The 19,221-nt window shown below is 46.4% G+C and overlaps 6 protein-coding genes across 6 annotated transcripts; all 6 read left to right on the top strand.

Annotated features, from left to right (window-relative positions):
* Positions 1–247: 247 nt before the first annotated feature.
* On the top strand, positions 248–3,693 carry Aud_004486 (patatin-like phospholipase family protein; the record flags this gene model as incomplete). Its single annotated transcript, XM_043289426.1, has 6 exons — positions 248–1,268; positions 1,426–1,986; positions 2,133–2,477; positions 2,534–2,588; positions 2,649–2,675; positions 2,727–3,693. The coding sequence occupies 6 exons, from the start codon at positions 248–250 to the stop codon at positions 3,691–3,693; spliced, it is 2,976 nt and encodes a 991-aa protein (XP_043145361.1).
* A 378-nt stretch (positions 3,694–4,071) lies between these two features.
* On the top strand, positions 4,072–4,597 carry Aud_004485 (uncharacterized protein; the record flags this gene model as incomplete). Its single annotated transcript, XM_043289425.1, has 2 exons — positions 4,072–4,197; positions 4,304–4,597. 2 exons carry the CDS (start codon positions 4,072–4,074, stop codon positions 4,595–4,597), a joined length of 420 nt encoding a protein of 139 aa, XP_043145360.1.
* Positions 4,598–4,960: 363 nt separating this feature from the next.
* Aud_004484 (uncharacterized protein) lies at positions 4,961–7,549 on the top strand (the record flags this gene model as incomplete). Its single annotated transcript, XM_043289424.1, has 5 exons — positions 4,961–5,212; positions 5,343–6,122; positions 6,179–6,341; positions 6,945–7,150; positions 7,202–7,549. 5 exons carry the CDS (start codon positions 4,961–4,963, stop codon positions 7,547–7,549), a joined length of 1,749 nt encoding a protein of 582 aa, XP_043145359.1.
* Positions 7,550–8,422: 873 nt separating this feature from the next.
* Aud_004483 (uncharacterized protein) lies at positions 8,423–10,075 on the top strand (the record flags this gene model as incomplete). The annotated part of the gene is made up of 1 exon (XM_043289423.1): positions 8,423–10,075. The coding sequence occupies one exon, from the start codon at positions 8,423–8,425 to the stop codon at positions 10,073–10,075; it is 1,653 nt and encodes a 550-aa protein (XP_043145358.1).
* A 937-nt stretch (positions 10,076–11,012) lies between these two features.
* Positions 11,013–11,828, top strand: Aud_004482 (uncharacterized protein; the record flags this gene model as incomplete). The annotated part of the gene is made up of 1 exon (XM_043289422.1): positions 11,013–11,828. The coding sequence occupies one exon, from the start codon at positions 11,013–11,015 to the stop codon at positions 11,826–11,828; it is 816 nt and encodes a 271-aa protein (XP_043145357.1).
* Positions 11,829–16,151: 4,323 nt separating this feature from the next.
* On the top strand, positions 16,152–16,916 carry Aud_004481 (uncharacterized protein; the record flags this gene model as incomplete). Its single annotated transcript, XM_043289421.1, has 2 exons — positions 16,152–16,757; positions 16,902–16,916. The coding sequence occupies 2 exons, from the start codon at positions 16,152–16,154 to the stop codon at positions 16,914–16,916; spliced, it is 621 nt and encodes a 206-aa protein (XP_043145356.1).
* Between the last annotated feature and the right edge of the window lie 2,305 nt (positions 16,917–19,221).

Genomic DNA, 19,221 nt, shown 5'->3' with positions numbered 1-19,221 from the left:
CACTACTAGCGTCTCCTGAGACAGGACTAGGGTAGGAGACTTGCGTCTTTCCCTCCTTATCATAAATACATGAGCTGAAAACGAGACTCCCAGTCTATGATTGGTCAATATGAAGACGAAGTGAATGATCAGAATAATGAGATGAAACCATCTTTGGTGTTGAAGCAAAGAATATGCCCCAAGTACAAGATAAAACAGATACCATTCCTCCTAACGAAGGGCAAGTAGGCTTGATTTGGCTTTCATCATGCGTCCCAGAGTTGACTCAAGTTGGCTTGACTTAGGGGTCGGTGACAACAGGACTTTTGTTGTCAGGGATCATGGTCAATTAGGGCACGTGGTCTCCGAGCTACTTAATCCTGGTCACCAGTATCCGATGCTATCCATTTTCATTGGCCGAAGGGAAAAAGATATCACACTTCAAGTTCTCTTCCCACACAATAATATTCGGAGAAGCAGGTCGACCGCGAGCATCGGTCTGCGAGCGGATATACTGACAGCCGAGACTGAAGCGCCTGTTCTATTCGCTGACGGAGATCTTGTGGCGCCTGTATCTGGTGCTCACTATCTTGGAAATCCGCCAGGAACAATAGACCATTCGGTTGCGTGGGGATCACTCTCCGCACAGAAAGCCCTACGGATGGTCTATTCCCGTCTGTTGTTCACGTTCGCTGATCTAGTCTGTATTTTTGGCGATGATTATCCGGATTTGATCGACGTAGCGCAGTTCCTGGTTGACTGCGTCCAAGCGCCACCAGTGTCCGCTCTACCAATAACCGTCCGGCCTCGAGTCGTAGTGTTGGTTCAGGGGCACCCCGGCGGCTCTCAGACCAACAGCGCCGAAATTAACTTTTTTAAAAAGTTAGGCGAGGCCGACGTCACCCAGATGTCGCAATGGTTCTCCGCTGTCAACCTGATCCACTTGGATGACCAAGCAACGGGATCGACAAAGTACGGGCGTCTAAAGTCATGGATCAGGAAATACCGACACGAGATCCAGGCTACTCGCCAGGAATGTTGGGCTAGGTACAACGCACTGCATCTGGAGGCCTTTTTCACATCAGCAGTGAGCTCTCTAGCGTCATGCACAGAAGCTTCCTTTGACTTCGTGCTGGCGACTCGCCAAGGACTTCCTGTAGCTCCCGGGTTAGACCATCATATCTCCCAGTATCTGGAAGTCGGGAGCCAGGCTAGATGCAAATCAGACACGCTGCTCTCAACTATCGCGTCAGCATTGCTTATGGATCATTATATTCCTGGCATGCCGTGTAAGTTGATTGTCCCCTGCTGTTCCCCTTTGTTCTTCATTCCGTCTTTTTCTCGGGTCGCCTTCCTTAGTTTCCCGTACCAACAATTGCCTTCCGTTCTGATTGGGCCTCTGGCGAGTCCTTGATTCCATTTCTTTGTTCTAATTTTGGAGTGCAGTTCTGGAGCCGCGGGCCGTTTTTCACACCCTGTACAGACAAGCCGTCAATCAGGCTTTCTGTGGCTTCCGTGGCTTCCGAGACAAAGAACTTGTGGGCGACCCCATTTCACAATTGGAGTCAAGATTTGTAAGCCAACTCCAACTCCTCGTGTCGAGGGGTCAGTCATCCCTGGATTTCAGGCGCGAACAACTCATGGCTCTCAGTCATGAACTGGGCGCGATTCAATCAGACAGGGTCTGCCTCTACTGTCTTGTTCGCCCAGCGCAGCATTCCTTAGCCTGCCATCATGCGGTGTGCGACGTCTGTCCGCAGTTGTTTGGCACTCCTGCTTCTCATGGGGAGTATCAATTCACGATGCCGTTCTGCCTTCTTTGCCTCTCACGCGCAACTTTGGATGTTAACATTCTACCTCCGACAATGAACCCCACCATTCTGGCGATCGACGGTGGGGGGGTCCGCGGAGGGATTCCGTTGGAGTTTCTTTTACTTATCCAAGAGTATCTAGGACCGGACTGTAAGATCCAGGATGTAGTTGATCTATCTGTGGGGTCAAGCTCGGGTAAGTGGACCAGGACACATTCGCCAATCTGAAGCGTACTTTTCCGTTAGAGACAGGTAAAGGCCTAGACTTTCTGACGTCGGTGGCAGGGGGACTAATTGTCCTTGGCCTGAATGCTATGGGTTAGGATGTCCCGAAGTGCTCAGATGTTTTTGACCGTCTCGCGCGCCGTGTGTTCAGCGAGCGCCGGCAACCAGCCATCTCCTGGGTGTTCCGCTTGATCCTTGGACGAGATTCCATCTTGGGAAATATGGCTAAGTGGCTGTCATGGCTTCTCCATGATAGCTGCTACAACGCCAGTATCTTTGACATTTGTCTTCAGGAAGCATTCGGAGAAAAACGTCGTATTTTTGATGCCGTCAGCCATGACTCGTCCCCCCGGTTAATTTCTCGATCAAAATTCGGGGTTGTTGCCGTGACTATCGCGAAGGAAACCAAGTCCTTTGTTTTTGGTAACTTCAACGCTGTTGACTGGTTTTCCAAAGAACGCGGTAAGAAAATTGTCCTTCACTCAAATCCCACAAAGCTAAGACTTTGTTGTCTTTAGGTTACGAGTTATTCAGAGCTAAATGCGCGAGCAGCGAGCCGTCCCTCTGGGAAGTGTAAGTCGCTTTGTCCAAGCAAGAGAGGCAGAGTCATTTTCTTTTCTAACACTCCTTTAGAGCCAGAGCCACTGCTGCAGCTCCCTTGTAAGTAGAGCCCACAGCCCTCGTGACCCATGACTCACAAGGCAAAAATAGTTATTTCTCCACCGCATACCTTCGCAATATAGGCACCTTCCAAGATGGAGGCCTCCAAGACAACTTCGCTGCGGGTATTGCTCGGCGGATTAGCCGCCGAATCTGGCCTTCTCGCTCTGGGATCGCGCGATTGATCTCCATGGGCACGGGAAGAGTCAAGAGTTCCCCTGACCGCTCTCCTCATTACCGTCATGTCTTCTATGACAGTTTCTTACGGCGCGGTTTCGATGCATGGATGTCTAACTTAGACACCCATTCAAAATGGCTTCATATGATGGATGAGGTGGACGACCGCATCAAGGAAGATTATTTGCGATTTGACGTCTCTCTAAAGGATATACCATCCGCTATCGACAACGCCGAGGCAATGGACGATTACCGAAACTTGGTCATCCTCCAACCTGGAAGCTCGAGGATGGCCCGACAGGCGGCTACGGCCCTGCTTATCTCTCGGTTCTTCTTTGTTGTGGACAAGCTGCCTCGCGACGCACCCAGTAGGCCTCAAATCCAATACTACGCCTCAATTCGCTGCAAGGGCCCAACGATGCCGGTTATTGAGGCCCTCCTACGTCTTCACTCGCAGGAGATGGAGTTCGTCACTGATACGACGACCCTTGGTAAGTTTCAGGGCCGCGAGGATATTTGCTCGTCTTGCAAGAGATACCGTAAGCCATTGTCAGTTGTCGTCGGGCATCCTGATGAAGTAATCAATATTTATCTACGCGTCGACCGGCACGAGCGGTGGCGGATCAGTGGATTCCTAAGCAGTATGTCGTCGTTTATCGAACAGCAGCAACTACAGAGTCCTTTCGGACGATCAGACCACGGTAAACCAAGCGCCGTGCCTTGTTCCAAATGCGCTAGTGGGGACGATGAATCTTGTAACAATCGGAAAAAACGGACCAAGGCGTCTATGGCGGAGGAGCCGGCAAGGAAACGAGTCTGTATTGCACGAGATGAACATTAGAAGGCCTAGCCTGGTGCCTTGTTAATACGAATGGAAAATTTTGGAAAAATCAGTTTGCCACTGCTTTTGTCAACCATGTATTCCTCCTTTGCTTTTTTTTTTTTTTCCTTTTGGATTTTTTGCTTTTTCTCCCTGCCTCTTGAGGCATGTTCCCCTGCGCTGGGCGCATGGGAATAATCTAGCATATTCTATAGTGTCCGACAGGTTGGATCGAACTCCACAATGACTAGCAGTGCTGCTACTTAAGGACCCCAAATCGGCGTAGTGGGCGCCAGATGCATGGCGCTCTTGACATCTGCAACCAAGATTCCCTCAGATATGGCTCTACCGCACACAGACCCTCATTTCATCAAGCTTAAAGAAGGAATTAGAACCATCATGCAGAAAGCATTTGAGCTGTTCCTACTCTGTGATTGCAAGGTCTACCTGCTGGTTGAACACCAACAAGATACCTTTGTTTTCAACTCAGAGGACTTTAGTTGGCCACCACCAGACAGAGAACTGGTAGGGTGCAAGCACCCGTTTCCCTATCCCCCTGCGTCCCGACTCCTTCCCTACCGGAGCCGCAGGCATGATCCTTTTCACACACAGCGTCTGACCCTGGTTGTAGGAAGTCCACTGCCGGAACGTAAACCGGCTGTATGGCTCGCAGGAAATTTATGCGCGCATCACTGAAGATGAACGCAAGGATCTTATCCAGTTGCTGATTTGTCTCAACGCTCTGGCGGCTGGTATAGCAAAGGAACAAGGCATACCTGGAAAATCAGCGGTACAGGCAAAGGCCATTAATCAGCCCAATGGGGTAGCCGAGACCGTATTAGACCGGTCTTCCGTGACAAGCGAATCAGAGGACGAGAATTTCGAGGGCGGCCTGTATCAAGACAATACAAGGGTTACAGAATAATACTGAAAATTACAGCTGGTTTGTCTGACCCACTTTGATATGCATGGCGATGGTCAGAGGTCAGATATATGGATGAATTTATAGAGTATATGTATAGTCGACTTGCCTACTACTCAGTTTCATCATCTAGATACATGGTTTGTGGATTCAAGTATGGAGCCAACAAAGATATACACTTTGACACTTGCATCTGCTATTATGTTCTTGTTATTATATAGCCTCCTCCGTTGCATTTCTCGATGGACATCTGCACGTCATGCCTGGTTAGGCTCATGGAGCGTTTACCACGTTTTCCTCAGGTACCTTGTCTATCCCAGGATTAGGTGGAGAGCCCTAGATTTAGATGCTCTGTCCCCTCTACAGATGGTCTTCTTCCTACTTTACTTTGTTGGCACGGGCGTCTGCAACATTGTCGGTGCAGACACAGTGCCCGAAAGAGGGACTCGAGCTGCCTACCTTTCCTTGATTAACATGTTCCCACTCTACTTCTCTGGTGGTCGCGAATTTGGTGCTCGTCTTTTGGGAACTTCCTTAAGGACGTATGGCTTAATCCACCGCATGACCGGCTGCATGGTAGTTCTTCAGGCAGCAATCCATATTGCGATGATGTGTCAGGTAATCCACGTTACCTTAGCGGAAGAGACAAATTTCTATGGATTTCTGGCAAGCTTAACCCTCTGTTCTCCGGCTTTGGTGCAGCATTCCTTCCGTTGACCGTTCGTGGGCTTGCTAACAGGAATGGCAGGCAGCTTGCATGCTTCTGTCGCTTGTGACACTCCCTCTGGTGAAGCAGCGTGTATACGAGATCTTTCTCCACACTCATCTCGGCTGTGCCACAATTGCACTATATGCGCTTTGGAGACATGTCCCTTCGGCGAAGATCAACTCACACGGTTATATATGGGCATGTATCGGAATCTTTGCAACAACCAGTGCGCTTCAACTGTCTCGCATCCTGTTCCGCAACATGGTTGTGGGAAAGAAATCGATCCGGATGAAGGCAAGTCGCCATGCAGAGGATATAGTTCGTGTTCAGCTGTACCTTTCCCGCCCGTGGAAGGTTCGCGCCGGAGAGAGGGTGAACCTGACTGTGCCATTCCTGGGACTCTTTTATCTCTTTCAGGCTCACCCGTTTACGATTACCTGGTGGGAGACCCGGGAAGGGGACAAGGCAGAATCAGTGTCCTTGATGTTTCGTGCCCGAACGGGCTTCACCAGAAAACTTCTTAACCACGTGGAGCCAGACCGTGAGTACTGGGCTTGGATTGACGGGCCCTTCGGTCCATCAACCGTCCTTGGTTGCGGTGTTTCCAAGGAAGTCGGCGACTACGGCCACATTCTGATGGTCACAAGCGGGATTGGCATCGCCGCGCAGCTTCCATACATTAAAGAACTATTGGAAAGGCGTCGCAACGCCGAGGTCTGCACGCAGAAAATATCCCTTGTATGGCAGCTGGATCGAACAGGTGACTGGGAAAGTGCCCGAGATTGGCTACAGCAACTTGTCAAGCAAGATGCAGGTTACGTCAGTAGACTATTCCGCTTCTTTCCTACAATTCCGAGCCTGACTGATCAAAACAGATGCTAAAAGTTGTTGTTTACGACCCGTTGAAAGCCAACCCTATGCAAGAGCCCTTGACGCTCGGTCAGCACTCGCTCATTACTGTTCACAACGGCGAAGCGAACTGGAAAGATGTGTTGGTGTCAGAACTGCGGCGCCGTGCTGGTACAGTTCTGGTTACAGGTAAGCATTTAATTCCGTTCCTCGCCAGAGATGAATCCTCATTAGAGATAAGTTCCGGGTGTCCATTATTGACAAATGGCTAGTATCTGCTCATCGCGGCATCCGTCGGGTAATCAGGAAACTTGTTACAGAGAGAGTGCCGTTGGATGTCGAACTATTCAAGCTAGAATTTCAGCCTTGGCAGGAAAAAAGGAATTGGTTGTCGTATTTTACTCCGTAATTTACGAGGGTTTGTTACTAGCTGTACTCAATTAAGAGCGGTGGGTCGCATGTGCCTCTATACTAGCAATGAGACGTACACATATTCAAAAGGAAGCCTCACAAGAATACAAGCGAATGTTCGTTACCATGCGTTATCATCCGTCACATTTATATAGGATAAGGGTTGGTATACTCGGTTTAGAATGATTTATGGTCACAAGGTTATTATGCGTCCAAAGCACTCAAGGCAAACATGGCTGTGAAAGATAACCATATACTGAAGGATAACCATAACCAAAAACGGTCTGATTGGAGGCTCATTTGCCGTAAACGGCTTGCTCATCATATCGGTATGTTCACCATCTATCTATGACCGCCAAGCACTAACAGACCTCTTACCAGCTGAGAGCCTGGGTATCCACATCAAGTCTTCTGATGTTCGACTGAAGGTAGAGGAAGGCGCCCCCTATGCCTGGCACATTGAGGATCCTTCACTAGAACCTCTATTCAACAAGCAGCTCAGCAAGCACTCGGTGGGTGTATACATGCATCTATGTGCCGAGGTAGGCCGTTCATTCTGGGCCATTCGGGCGGATACAGCAACTAGTGTAAGTACTCCCTACTATCTTCCAAGACCATAACTAACAGTCTATATACAGACGGCGCGAGACCCTTCGCTGGATGAGCAGGTCAAAGTTCTCCAGAGCAAAAACACAGTTCTGTTAGAAGAGTTACAGAAGGCTAAGCATGATGTGCAAGAGCTACAACAGCGAAACCAAGCCCTCGGAAAGAAAGCAGAGGACATGAAAGAGCTTCTTAATTCTCGGAATCTGATTATTGATGGTTACGAGCGTGAAATCCAGAAATTGAGATCAGAAGCTGCCGTTTATCAAGCAAGCTGCCTGCAGTGCTCTGAGGCACTGAACCAGGCAACCTTTTTCCTGCAAGGCCTCCATTCTGATATCGCGGCCTCTATACCCGGGATTCAAGCAATGACTCCTCTGTAATGTCTTCTATATTTCATTGTGGATGAAGATGTGGTAGACTTGCATAACACATAGTAATAAGTCTTCCGAAATATACAACTACAAATGAGAAACGTAGTTTTGCCAGAATTTGTCCCTGACAGTCCGCTTGTGACTTTCAAAAAAAAGAACTAGGATAGACGTTGTCTGCTGGTTTGGTCAGGCCCCAGCTGACCGAGATGGCTGGCAATGCGGTCACCAAAGCTCGATTGTTTCATTCCTGGAAAAGACCCAATTGTCATGTCAGACAGCCAGGTGATCAGCATGATGACAAGGGAATTGACTGTAGCCTAAAGAACTTTACATAAATTCATAGGCATAATTACAGGCACAGGTGGTCTAATGATTTCAGCACATAGACGCCGTGAGTATGAAACGCGCATTGTTTTGCCCCCTGTTTCACCTACGACTTACTGGATTTCTCGAAGCAAAGCTCCCATGTACAATTATCAAAACAGTGACAGATTACAAACGAAAGGTTGTAATTCATGGGTAAATTACGTGATCTCGAGCTATTCTTGCCTGTTTATTGTGTTTTAGGTTGTGATTGAATTGCTTTGGCATCAACTAACCTGGCGCAGAAAAACTGTTGTCGCAGCAGTCGTACAACACTTACATGACAAAAATGGAGCTCGTACTTAGCAATATACGACTCTAATACAGGTATTATTACCAGTAATCCCCAGTGGCTGTCATCTGAAGCTGCGGTCCGCCAGATTGATGTCAAACTGGTCGGGCGAGCTATTTAAACTGTACATGGTCCGGTGTTCAAAGTCGATAGCTGAAGGCCATCTCCCAAACTGACTCACATAATCCTTTGTTTGTGAAATAGTTGCTGTCTTCAAAGCTACAAGCATGGCCAGTGCGACAAATGCAACCAATCCTGCGCCCCCTGTCCCCCAAAATGGGGAACGAAACAAGAGAAGAGAAGTCTCTCCATTGGAAGCCACTTCGTCCTGGGTCGTTGATATCATTCGAGAAGCCGCAGAGAAGCCGATATATGAGGAGCTGAAAAACGGCTTTCTCCAAGGCGAACCCGATATGGGCCGAGCGCGTGCTTTCTTCCAGGAAGTGAATCAGAAGATCCGGCAGGCCAATCTACAACACAATGTCGACGAGACGAGGGGTGAAATACCCCCGCTTACTTACTTTAACCTCTACTCATCCTATAAACAGGCTCTGACCAAGGCAGAGCTTGAGCAGGATTCTCAGGCTGCTTGGAAGGCGTACGACGAGACCCACAAAAAATTCCAAGATTTCAATAATGAACATTATCTACCCGCGGCCTGGAATATCACTTCACTGCTGGTCGAGAGGAAGTTCAGCCCCAGGATTGTTGAATCGATCGAAACCAACAGCGATGCTAGTGGTGGTGCCCCAGATATCCAGAATGGTAATAACACTGGTGGTGGTGCCCCAGAAACCCAGACTAGGAACAACACTGGTGGTGGTGTCCCAGAAACCCGGGATGTGAACATGAATGACGATGACGATGAGAATGAAAATGGCGTTACCGAACTCGAGGAGCTTGAAGCCGTAGTGAAAGAGGAATGGGCTACACCGGGAAGCCACGTGCTTTACTGGTGGAAGAAGGGCGTTGGAACGCAGGTCTTTGTCCGCTACGGATCTGGTCCTAACGCGACATACCGAATCCGCGCGGGATCCTCGGAAGCGTACGACCCTGAAACAGTGCCTCAGGTTCTCCAATCCAGAAGCGAGCAGAGTGAGGCTGGGAATTATATTACCGCCCGCGGGCGTGAGAAGCTACACGTCGAGACCCCCGAAGGCAGGATAGTCGAGCGGTGGAAGTACGACCGTACCCACGTCCAGGGTATCATCGGAGTCGGCTGGAAAATGAAATATGATGAGGAGGATGAAGATGATCTGGAACCTCTGGAGGCAATATTTCCTAGACGCTATGTTACTTATCCTCAAACACGGACCTTGATCAAGTGGACAGATGGAGCGGTCACTTTGGAAGACCGAGCATTCGTCCGCCGTATTACGAAAGGCTCAGCTCTCCAAGGGGATAGAGTTATCTACCAGAAAGCACTGGACCAAGAGACCCGTTACTGTAGAGCTGCAGGACTGCCACTTCCTGGCACAGCTACCGCTCAGGCAGAGGCGGAGGAGGCTGAAAGCGTTGACGACGAGGAGGACATTGTGGCTCGTGGAGCAAGCAATAGACGTTCAGCAACCAGCGAGGTCCGGTTTGCCGAGCCGCCTGCAGCTTCAACCCCCAGCAGAAGTGCCGGACCCACACCTAGCCACAGACAATCTGCACCTCGTGAAGATCCAAGAGATGCCGAACTCCGTGAACTGCGTCGGCAAGTGGACCAATTGCGGAGACAGGTTGCCAAGTCAAGAAGTCCTGGCAGCTACCCTGTCCGCCAAGTAAGAGAGGACAGCGGATTCTACGACGGCCGCTCCAGCGTTTCCACACCTGAAGCACCACCTAGGAGGACCTGGGAGGACTATGGAAGACGGGTTTCAGTCCGCCGACGCTAACTCATAGCTTCTCCCAACCAATGGTTTTTATTATTTTCTGGACCTGGTTTCTAAGGTAGGTGAATATATGGCTTCAAAGTCTGTCAATTCTGTTCTGTTTTCTTCCCTATTGGGCTCTGGATACGTTGAATCTTTTGGGCTGGTCCATTCAAGTGTCTAGACTGTTCTTTCTGAGCTGCTGTGCTCACTTTCATTCTTTGCCTTCAATTTCCTTCCCTTCTTTTCCTTCCCTTCTATCCATCCCTCCCCCCACAACATTTAAACATTAAAAAAAAAAAAAAAAAAAAATTTCCCCATAAATCAAGATAAAAAATATAGAAAAAAAATACAAGTTGGTTTATTTTGTCTCAGCTTTTCTACATATTTACCATGAACTCACAGCAGGACTCTTGTAATAAGGTCAATGATACGTGCCCCACTAAGCAATGACACTCTCTTTACAGTACATAAATTACATTTGATACTGTATTACCGTGGCTATGATAGCTGCACGCATATTTTATTACAATAATTTCTATTTCCTACATGGACAGTGTATATAAACTAGATGACTGCGAAATAGAACCCCTTGTTCTTATTGATATGGCCTGAATCTGCAAACAAAATGGAGCGTACTCAAGGATATCCAGTCAGCTTATTGAATTTTCCTGTGGAATTGCTGCATATTATTATTTCTCACATACCGGACAAACTCACATTAAATCATCTGTCAGCAACCAACAAGTTGTTCCGAGTTTTATGTGCTCCTCACCTTTTTCAAACTCTCAGCATCCCATACTCAAAGGCAGGCTTTAACTGCTTGTTAGAAGCATCGCAATCATGGATCGCACCCTACGTGAAATCTATCTCTTATGAAGCCTGTGAACTGGTGGACCCACGTAAGTCTCCCAGCAAGACGCCAGTACCAATCACTGACCCATATAATTCCCCAGTTGCTATGGACTGGGACACCTTTCGATCATGCCTATACACTTTTGCTGAATATGCCCGTGACAGAAGAGACCTCTGGACGTCACGAGGTCGTGGAGTCACTTATGCGATGGTATACTCATACTTTTGTGCGCGATCCCGGGAGCAGCAGGAGATCCTGCGAACTGATCGGGATCTAAAAGCACTGTGTGCATCTCTTCCGCGTTTTGCTAACTTGAGAGCCGTCCATATGCGTTTTGGAGACGGTATTCCGCCGCCGTTTCGATGGTTCTCTGGCCGTGTATTGCTGGACGGCCCTCTTTCTTTCGGTAGCCACCTTGAGAAGATGGCCACTGCGATGATCGTGGCGAAGGAAACCGGTATATCAATTTCTGAATTCAGAATAACCGGATTCTATCCTCGTGTCGCTTCAGAGGACCAATGTGTATGGGGCTTGACTGCTGAAGCTCTTTCTAATGTCGAAGAACTGCAGGTCATCGATAGTCCGGCAATGATGGAGTATCTAGTGCCAGTTCCCCTTCCCCGTCTTCGTCGACTTGAGCTTGGCAGCTGCTGGCTGTCGTGCGCTCATCTCGAAGCATTTGTATACGCTCATGCGAGTACACTCCGCTTCCTCCATCTTGAAGACATATGGCTCCTGCAGGTACAGAATGATGCGGATGGTGTTCGCTTATCATTGGCAAGCGCAAAATCAGTGCTTCAAAGTTTAAGTCGAGTTCGGAGATCAGGAATACTACAGGAGCTGACCATCAACCGTCAACAAGCTGGCCATTACGAAGTGCATGAGGTGTTCGACAAGCCTGAGGGAATCTATTTCTCTTAACATGTTGTACTACTGTAGTTGTGCAGACTGATTCCTCTCCAGCAATATATGTTCGTTTTCATGGTCCAGCAGTAAAAATAGATTGCTCGCTTGTTCAACCCTGGTAGACCGTCTCCGCTAAGGACTATAGACATTGGCGCAACCTGATAGTCTGTAAGGATCTACCACCCTTTCCACGTAGGTCAGTTTGTCTCCCTTTTTAATGAGAAGTTCCAGTATCTTGTATGACCATTCTTAGCACCCTAGGACTACGGGTTGTGGTGTTATGCAATATCTCTGGAGCTCTTTCCTATTTTTTTGCACTTATGCTACAGTACGCTATGACCACATCTCAACTGCATCTGGTAGTATGGACATAGATGGAATTGAAGCTTGCATGGATGCTTAGATGATTAGCTTATATTATAAAATGTCAACAGGACAGCATATTATAAATGCTACCTGTACAATATTTCACTATGACCTTTTCTTTTAACCGATTTTCTTCCTCCCCTAATAAATTTTTTTTTTGATTTTTATATATTCTGTTACTTACGTGAAGTGATGTCTTAGCTCTTTGTAATTTAAACCGAGGCTAAAGTCATCATCCAACGTCGCCTTTCAACTTGCGAAGAATAGGGATAGATGGCTCTCCTGATTGTAGTGGTAAATCTACAATGCTATAAGGCGTTCGAGTCTCTCCGGTAATTTACAGGTCTAACTTCGCTTATCGAGAAGTAAGGGGTGGTTAAAATAAACGTTATATAAATAAGAATTATTCTTTATCTACCCTTCCTTACAGGTATTACAAGCATTAGTTATAATAAATATTGATTTAGATAAGAATCTTTTGTACTAGCATACGTACTAGTATTAGTAGAAGGGGCTTGTCATAGTTAACTATTACTATGCTTATCTACACAACTCTTATAATACATTAATAAAGCTCACCAGGTAGGTAATTTATTCTACTACTACTGACTAGTAGTATTTCCCAGTATTACCAGTTAGTATTGTAATCTAATATAGGTTTTACATACCTTGACCTTGGCCTATATTCGATAGGCAACCTGGCGAGCATAACCCTAACTAGACACCAGTAAGAGTACTGAAATTACCAGTTGTCCACCTGCTGAACTGTCGACCTAGCGGCCTGTAAACAATCCAGAGCCATGCTATAACCATACGGCAAACACCGTAATATTTCCGTATTTCAATGATCATCTACTACCTTAATGTAACTTACAACCAGGGTGACGGTGTAGATTCTCAACAATATATGTTCTAGAGACGGGCACTGCCTATTTAAGAGCTGCTTCCAACCAGCATGAGTTTATCAGGCAACTCGACTCTGAATTTGTTTATACCATGTTGTTCTTATCCAGTCTGGTAGTTATTGGCAGTTGGGCAAGATACTGCCTTGGTGATCCAGGGAATTTCTCAAGGACTTGTTCCAACATCACTTCTGTTGAAGCACCATTCATACTTTCAGCAAAATGTGTGCGTATGAACGGGACTCTGTCAGAGACAACTCTCAACATAAATGAGTGTTATGCGGTGTCAAATGACCCAGATGACCCGTATAATCGGACAGTTTATCCCGCAAAAGGGTAAAATGAGGGAAGTCTGTAGTGATGAGTGGGTGCTAATTCAACTTATAGGGGAAATGCGTTTTATGAACCTGGTAGTTTGGTGTCGATTATGGGAACTCAAGCCTGTTATGATTACCCTGAGGTTGATCCTGGATGTGTTGATCTTGGTCAGTATTCTTGTTTAGTTTTAAGTGGTTATCAATTACTAATATTAAGGGGACAGACGAAACAGTGCACAATTGGGATGGTGTGCTCGGATGTTTCAATTATCCTTCCCAAAGTTGAAGATGGTGAAGAACTCAAAAGCTATATTCCAGAAGTAGGTTGAACCTGGATTTCCTCCACGTTAGGTGGCAGTAGATAACTCCCCTCACCACTAGCAGCTTCCAGGAGACAGGTGATTACGTCATTTTGGATAGCTTTGTCTCCTTCTAGGTTGCCTGCATAGGAAGTATGCTTTTTGAGCATGCTCTCTTTGCTTCTTCTCATTCGTTACTTTGTAGCTAGTCTATTCTAAAGGTCACAAGTTTGCCCTCGATTCTCGCTCCAGAATTTAAATCTATTGGTAACGCCCTCAACTTATCAGGGAATGGATGGCCCATGCTGCTAATTCTCCCTTGATATAATATGCTCGACACTATAAAATGAGAAGGGTCCTGTTGAGTGATCCAAAATGGCCAAAGACACTGCTGACAAACTTTTCTGTGCTGCCTTGGGTGTCATGGTTAAGCCCCGCATCACTTATATTTCAGGGTACATAAATCACAGAAATATAGCCAAAAACTTCTGGAATGACTTTTGAAGAGGCTCAGCGTGGATTGGCCTAGGGCTCCACCAGCTGTAGTAGAAGGTTGTCAATATCAATATTCAATCATCCGTCAAAGAAGCGGAAGTATGAAAGGGAGGGTTCATATTTACATTTGAAATCATCATTCAGCATTCTAGCTCCTAAGGACATGCCACAAAGGCAAATCATCTTCCACAAATTATCATCCTACCCTGTGCTCTGCTCACCTAGCTTATTTCATACATATGGACTCCTTTGAAATGGGATCATTACTTAGACCAAAACCCAGCTGTGGGGGAATTGCAGCCTTCGACCATGTTTAATGACAGCACTCTGCCTACTGAGAAATGTTCATGAACTTCACTAACACTAAATACACAACAAGGCCCATAGCACCTACTTGTTCACCATGGAAACCCGCCTCCGCCTCCCCAGGACGGCGCAAATTTGCTAGTGCGAGCCCGCTCCTCCCGTCTCATGTCCTCACCGATATACTCCCACCAGTCTCGACGCCAATCCAAATTAACTAATGAGTACACCCCTCCTGTCTTTTTATGGGTAAATTCATATATATAGCCACGTTTGTTGGTCCGAACCCCGAGCATTGATACCTCCCATTCCGGCCTCAGTCTCCAATCTGGATAGAAAATTTTCTGGTCTATATCTGACTACATGGTTCCGGGGGGAAGATCCATTCGGAAGTTCTGAGAGCACTCTTGTCTTTCTCCTTCAGCAGGGATTTTTTTAGGAGGATCTTCCTGAGTAATTCATTTCTCACAGCTTTTTGCTTTAGCCCCATGATGCCATGCTATGCTTATTAGTGCAACTCCTGCATTGATATAGAAGGACTACTCACGCATCCAGACCTTTAAGGATCTCCCCATAATGATGTTTGCAGTGAGAATCCAAAATATGTTAAGTTACTTATCCCTAATCCAGTGAGAATGGTCCTTTGTTCTCTTGAATCTGGACTGATGGTCTCTCTATATGTAAATGGAAAGCAACTAACGTGAATTAAACCATTACGAACAACTTTACAGCAGGTACATCCTACGTCTTTTTCGGCTCCGCCTAGAGTGGTGATGTGCAGTGCTAAGGTCTGTTTATTACTACAACTCAAGGAATTTACAGAGATATTCCTGTAGTCAGATATGATTGTAAATTACGTCTACTATTTTACACGTAGATCTTAATTACGCCAAGTCTCTCATATCATGTCTCTAGAAAGTCGTTCTAGTACGCACAAGTAACAATTCTCGGCAGTGATTATGACCCGTATTGTTCCTAGAAGTGGATATTAGAATTGAACTTTGGCTATCAAAAGTATGTAGGCGGTGTAAATTTACAGGTAATACAGGATAAATTGCAGGCTTTGACTAATGTAATCTACCGACGTCATTAGATTCCCAGCAATTTGGCTCTTTAAAGCTATTTTCTTATTTTTACCGCGTCATTACCACGGAATGCTTAACCGACCCTGACCTATTTTTGACTGAGAGTCCTGTACTATAACGAAAACTATTGGTATTGCTAGGGGGACTCATGAAACCGGAGACAAAGCCGAGGCTTTGTCTCCACGCGAAGTGAAAGAGCTTAACCATGAAATACCTAGGTCTGTAATATGAATATAATGGGCTAATTGATATTAGTACACAGTATTATCTGACACTATCGCTTAGCGATGAAGAAAGTGTGTGCGCGGAATGCTACTCTCTTGAAGCATGAGTCTTTGTAAGTCCCGATGCTAAAAGATTCAGCCTTAAATAGGTGCTATGAGAGTAACATATCTCTGTCCTTTCCAAGAATAGCGTATTGGGTGTTGCTTTTATGGTCTGGATTTACTTACCATCCGGTGCGCTGATTTCACTTGATCTATTATTTAACTCTGTGCGCTGTCCATTTCTTATCATCCATTTAACTCTGATTACTTCCCCTTGTTAATTCATGAAAGTATCATAGGAAATAATGGATAAGGGTCCCAGATATCGTGACACAGTACTCCCGTTTTCTCTTCAACCACCACCTGGAAGCCTCGTCACGTACCAGGCAGCACTAGTATCAGAAGTTGAGGAAAATGAAGAGCACACCGCGGGGAGTCCTTCCAAGACTGAAAGTGACACCCCATCATCTCTACAGCCGAAATTGCTCCGCAAGAAGCGAAATGAAACTGTCTACCCATCACAAGATGTGACAGTGGCGAAGGAAAATCCAAGCCTCGGTCATTCAAATCGAATCAAGAAGACCGTTACGGAGAAAGAAGTTTGGCAGAAATACCGACGGTTCTGGGAGTCAGACCAGGCAGGCAAGGGTATTGTTGCTCATGACAACTCTATTGAACACAATATTATGGTCATAAAGAAATTCAAGATGCATGCAAGCAGGGGCCAGCATGAACAACTCCTCAAGGTCATGGGTGATAAACCTTCCAATATTGTCCGCATTCAGGACGTCTTTGTGTGCGACTTGTCTGTCTATTCCGTGTATGAATCGCTTGAAAGTTCCTTACACCATATCCAGGCAACCTGTCTGCAAGAAATAACCGAGATTGAGCTAGCAATAATTGCAAAGGAAGTGAGTCACCTTCTAAGCAGCTAAAGAAGACTGATTAACTAAATTGTAGGTTTTGCAAGGGATACAGTACATTCATAACGAGCTTAATATTGTGTATGGGCAGCTTTGTACTAGGAATGTTCTTCTTTCGTTCTATGACTGCAGTATCAAGCTGGGTGAGTTACTCACTTCTTCATGTAAAAGGAGCCACGTTAACTATATCTGATGCAGCAAACATTGCAGATTCAATTCTCAAGCCACAGCGGCAGTCCTATTCAGATGATATCCATGACATAGGCACACTATTGGTGAGCTTCAAGGAGCCTGGAACCTTTCGCCGCAATCCCAAAAGCCTTCTGCTAGAAAAAGATGATGTTAGTGAGCACTGCAAGCATTTCATTCAAAGGACAGCCACTTCATCATTGAAAGAGTTGATGAATGTAAGTTATCAGGCCGAAGCGGGGTTAACCAAGAATAACATGTTAATGTTTCAAAGCATGATTTTCTCCTTAAATCTCCAGGATCAGGTCGTCTAAGGATATTCATTTACCGGGCAATGGAATGCGCCGATAGATTTCCTGTGAAATTTACTTCATAAAATTTCGTGCATGTTTTCATTCTTAGTGGACTTATTATGATCATCTATTATGTAGATGCCAAACGCGTATCCTTTCATCAGATACTATTCCCTTACTTTTCCCCCGTTTCACTTCCCAGCGCCGCTGAAAGATGGTGCATCGCGGCCCACCTGGACGTTCGCTGGGAAAAAGGCAACGGCAAACACGACTTCAAGATGTTGAACAGCAGGGTGGGTTCAGGATGGAGGTAGCGATTTTGTTAACGAACGAGAATTTTTTAATAATCAAATAAGTCCCGGTATAGCCATATTGAAAGTGTCAAGTTCTCACTAGAAAAGGGCGCTGATGCGAACGAATATAGCTTCGATTCCGATGTGACGTTGCAGGCTGCGGCTGAAAGACAGCCAGAATTTGTCAGTTATGAAATCATGCCATATTGTGTCGGTCTGGAAGATGACTTTCGGCGAGGACCCAGACCTGCGTGAAGTCTCGCGCGCTTGTCAAAAGGGAAGTGTACTACGTCATGACACCCATCTGCGGTCGGTGGTGGCCGTCGGCTGCATAAAAGGACCATCAACCCTAGCGTCCTATGGAGGCTTAATTCGGAATATTCACTTGCAGAGTAATTATGATGATGCAATCACGGGCGCATTCTCCGATATACTTGATAAGATTAACGACCACGTATCTACAAACGAAGATATGAAATAGTACCGACAAAGAGTAGATTTCCTGAGCAAGAGAATTCCACAGATCTATCATTTGTGACAATGTCCGCTTTTCAGTGCGTAAAGGTCATTGTGTGCCCCCTTTCTCCCGTATGCTACGATGCTTGTAACTGGTACTTTTTAAGGTTCCTTTATCCTGCCTTGAACACCATACCTAGTATCTTTCAATGATCAGGTGAAGGAAGCGGCGACAAGGACTTATGACTGACGAGTCGAATACCATCGCAGAAATGCTCGAGTATCTTTAAACTAGTGGCTACTCAGGGCTTCCGAGGTAGACCGCTGAAGGACAGATTATACGAATCTCTCCCCTTCATTTACATACGGGAGGATTCGCTTTGGACGACAAACACTCTATCGCAAAGCTATGCGACACCGCCGCAGAAAGCAGATTGAAGCACGACTTCGATCCTGTAGGGATTCTGAATCCGTTCCATATGTTTATTATTCTCCAGTCGGCCTAGTTGAAACCTCAAAGCTGCAGTTCTTCAATTCTCGCGGGACAATATGGACCATGTTGTGCAAAACAGTCATATCCGAGAGAAAAATGATTAACTGCCGTCCATCACCAACCTACTTAAAGGACATGCTTGACACATACTTCCAGGCGCCGTTGCTGGGTGATTGTATGAACTGTTGGGTTGGGGAACACTTGATGGCTTTACAAGCAAAGTGCAGGGAATGTCGTCGAGGGAAAAAACATGTCTGAATATCAAGAAAGTATCTGGGAAGGGTTACATTAACCTAGGCTCAAAGTTGGACGCTTACTCTCGTACATTAGACCAAGACCATTTCGGTTTTGCACCATGTGACATATCGTCTTAACCAAACAGTCGTCGCGAATCAAATGGTTCAGTATTACGGCCAGCCCATGGGGTATGCTGCGTCCTGCAAGTCTGAGTGCGTGGTGGAAGAGTGTAGGTTACACGAAGATGACGCAAGCGCGTTAGGTGGCGGCTCACTCATAAATGCATTAATTTGCGAGCCCAATTCTCCGCGAGCACTTCCACCTCTCCCTTTTTGGTATCACCATAAGGCAAGTCTCGCCGCAAGAATTGTGGCAATGCACCACCTCTACCATGCTGCATTGCTCGGTCGTATAGACCTCGTGACACTATATCTTGACAATGGTGCGGACATCAATGCTCAAGGAGGCAAATATGGAACTGCTCTACAGGC

Source organism: Aspergillus udagawae, assembly GCF_001078395.1.
Source record: "Aspergillus udagawae IFM 46973 DNA, scaffold_3, whole genome shotgun sequence".
NCBI classification, from domain to species: domain Eukaryota; kingdom Fungi; phylum Ascomycota; class Eurotiomycetes; order Eurotiales; family Aspergillaceae; genus Aspergillus; species Aspergillus udagawae.
The sequence above is the reverse complement of the archived record's forward strand: the minus strand, read 5'-3'. Positions and strand labels throughout refer to the sequence as shown.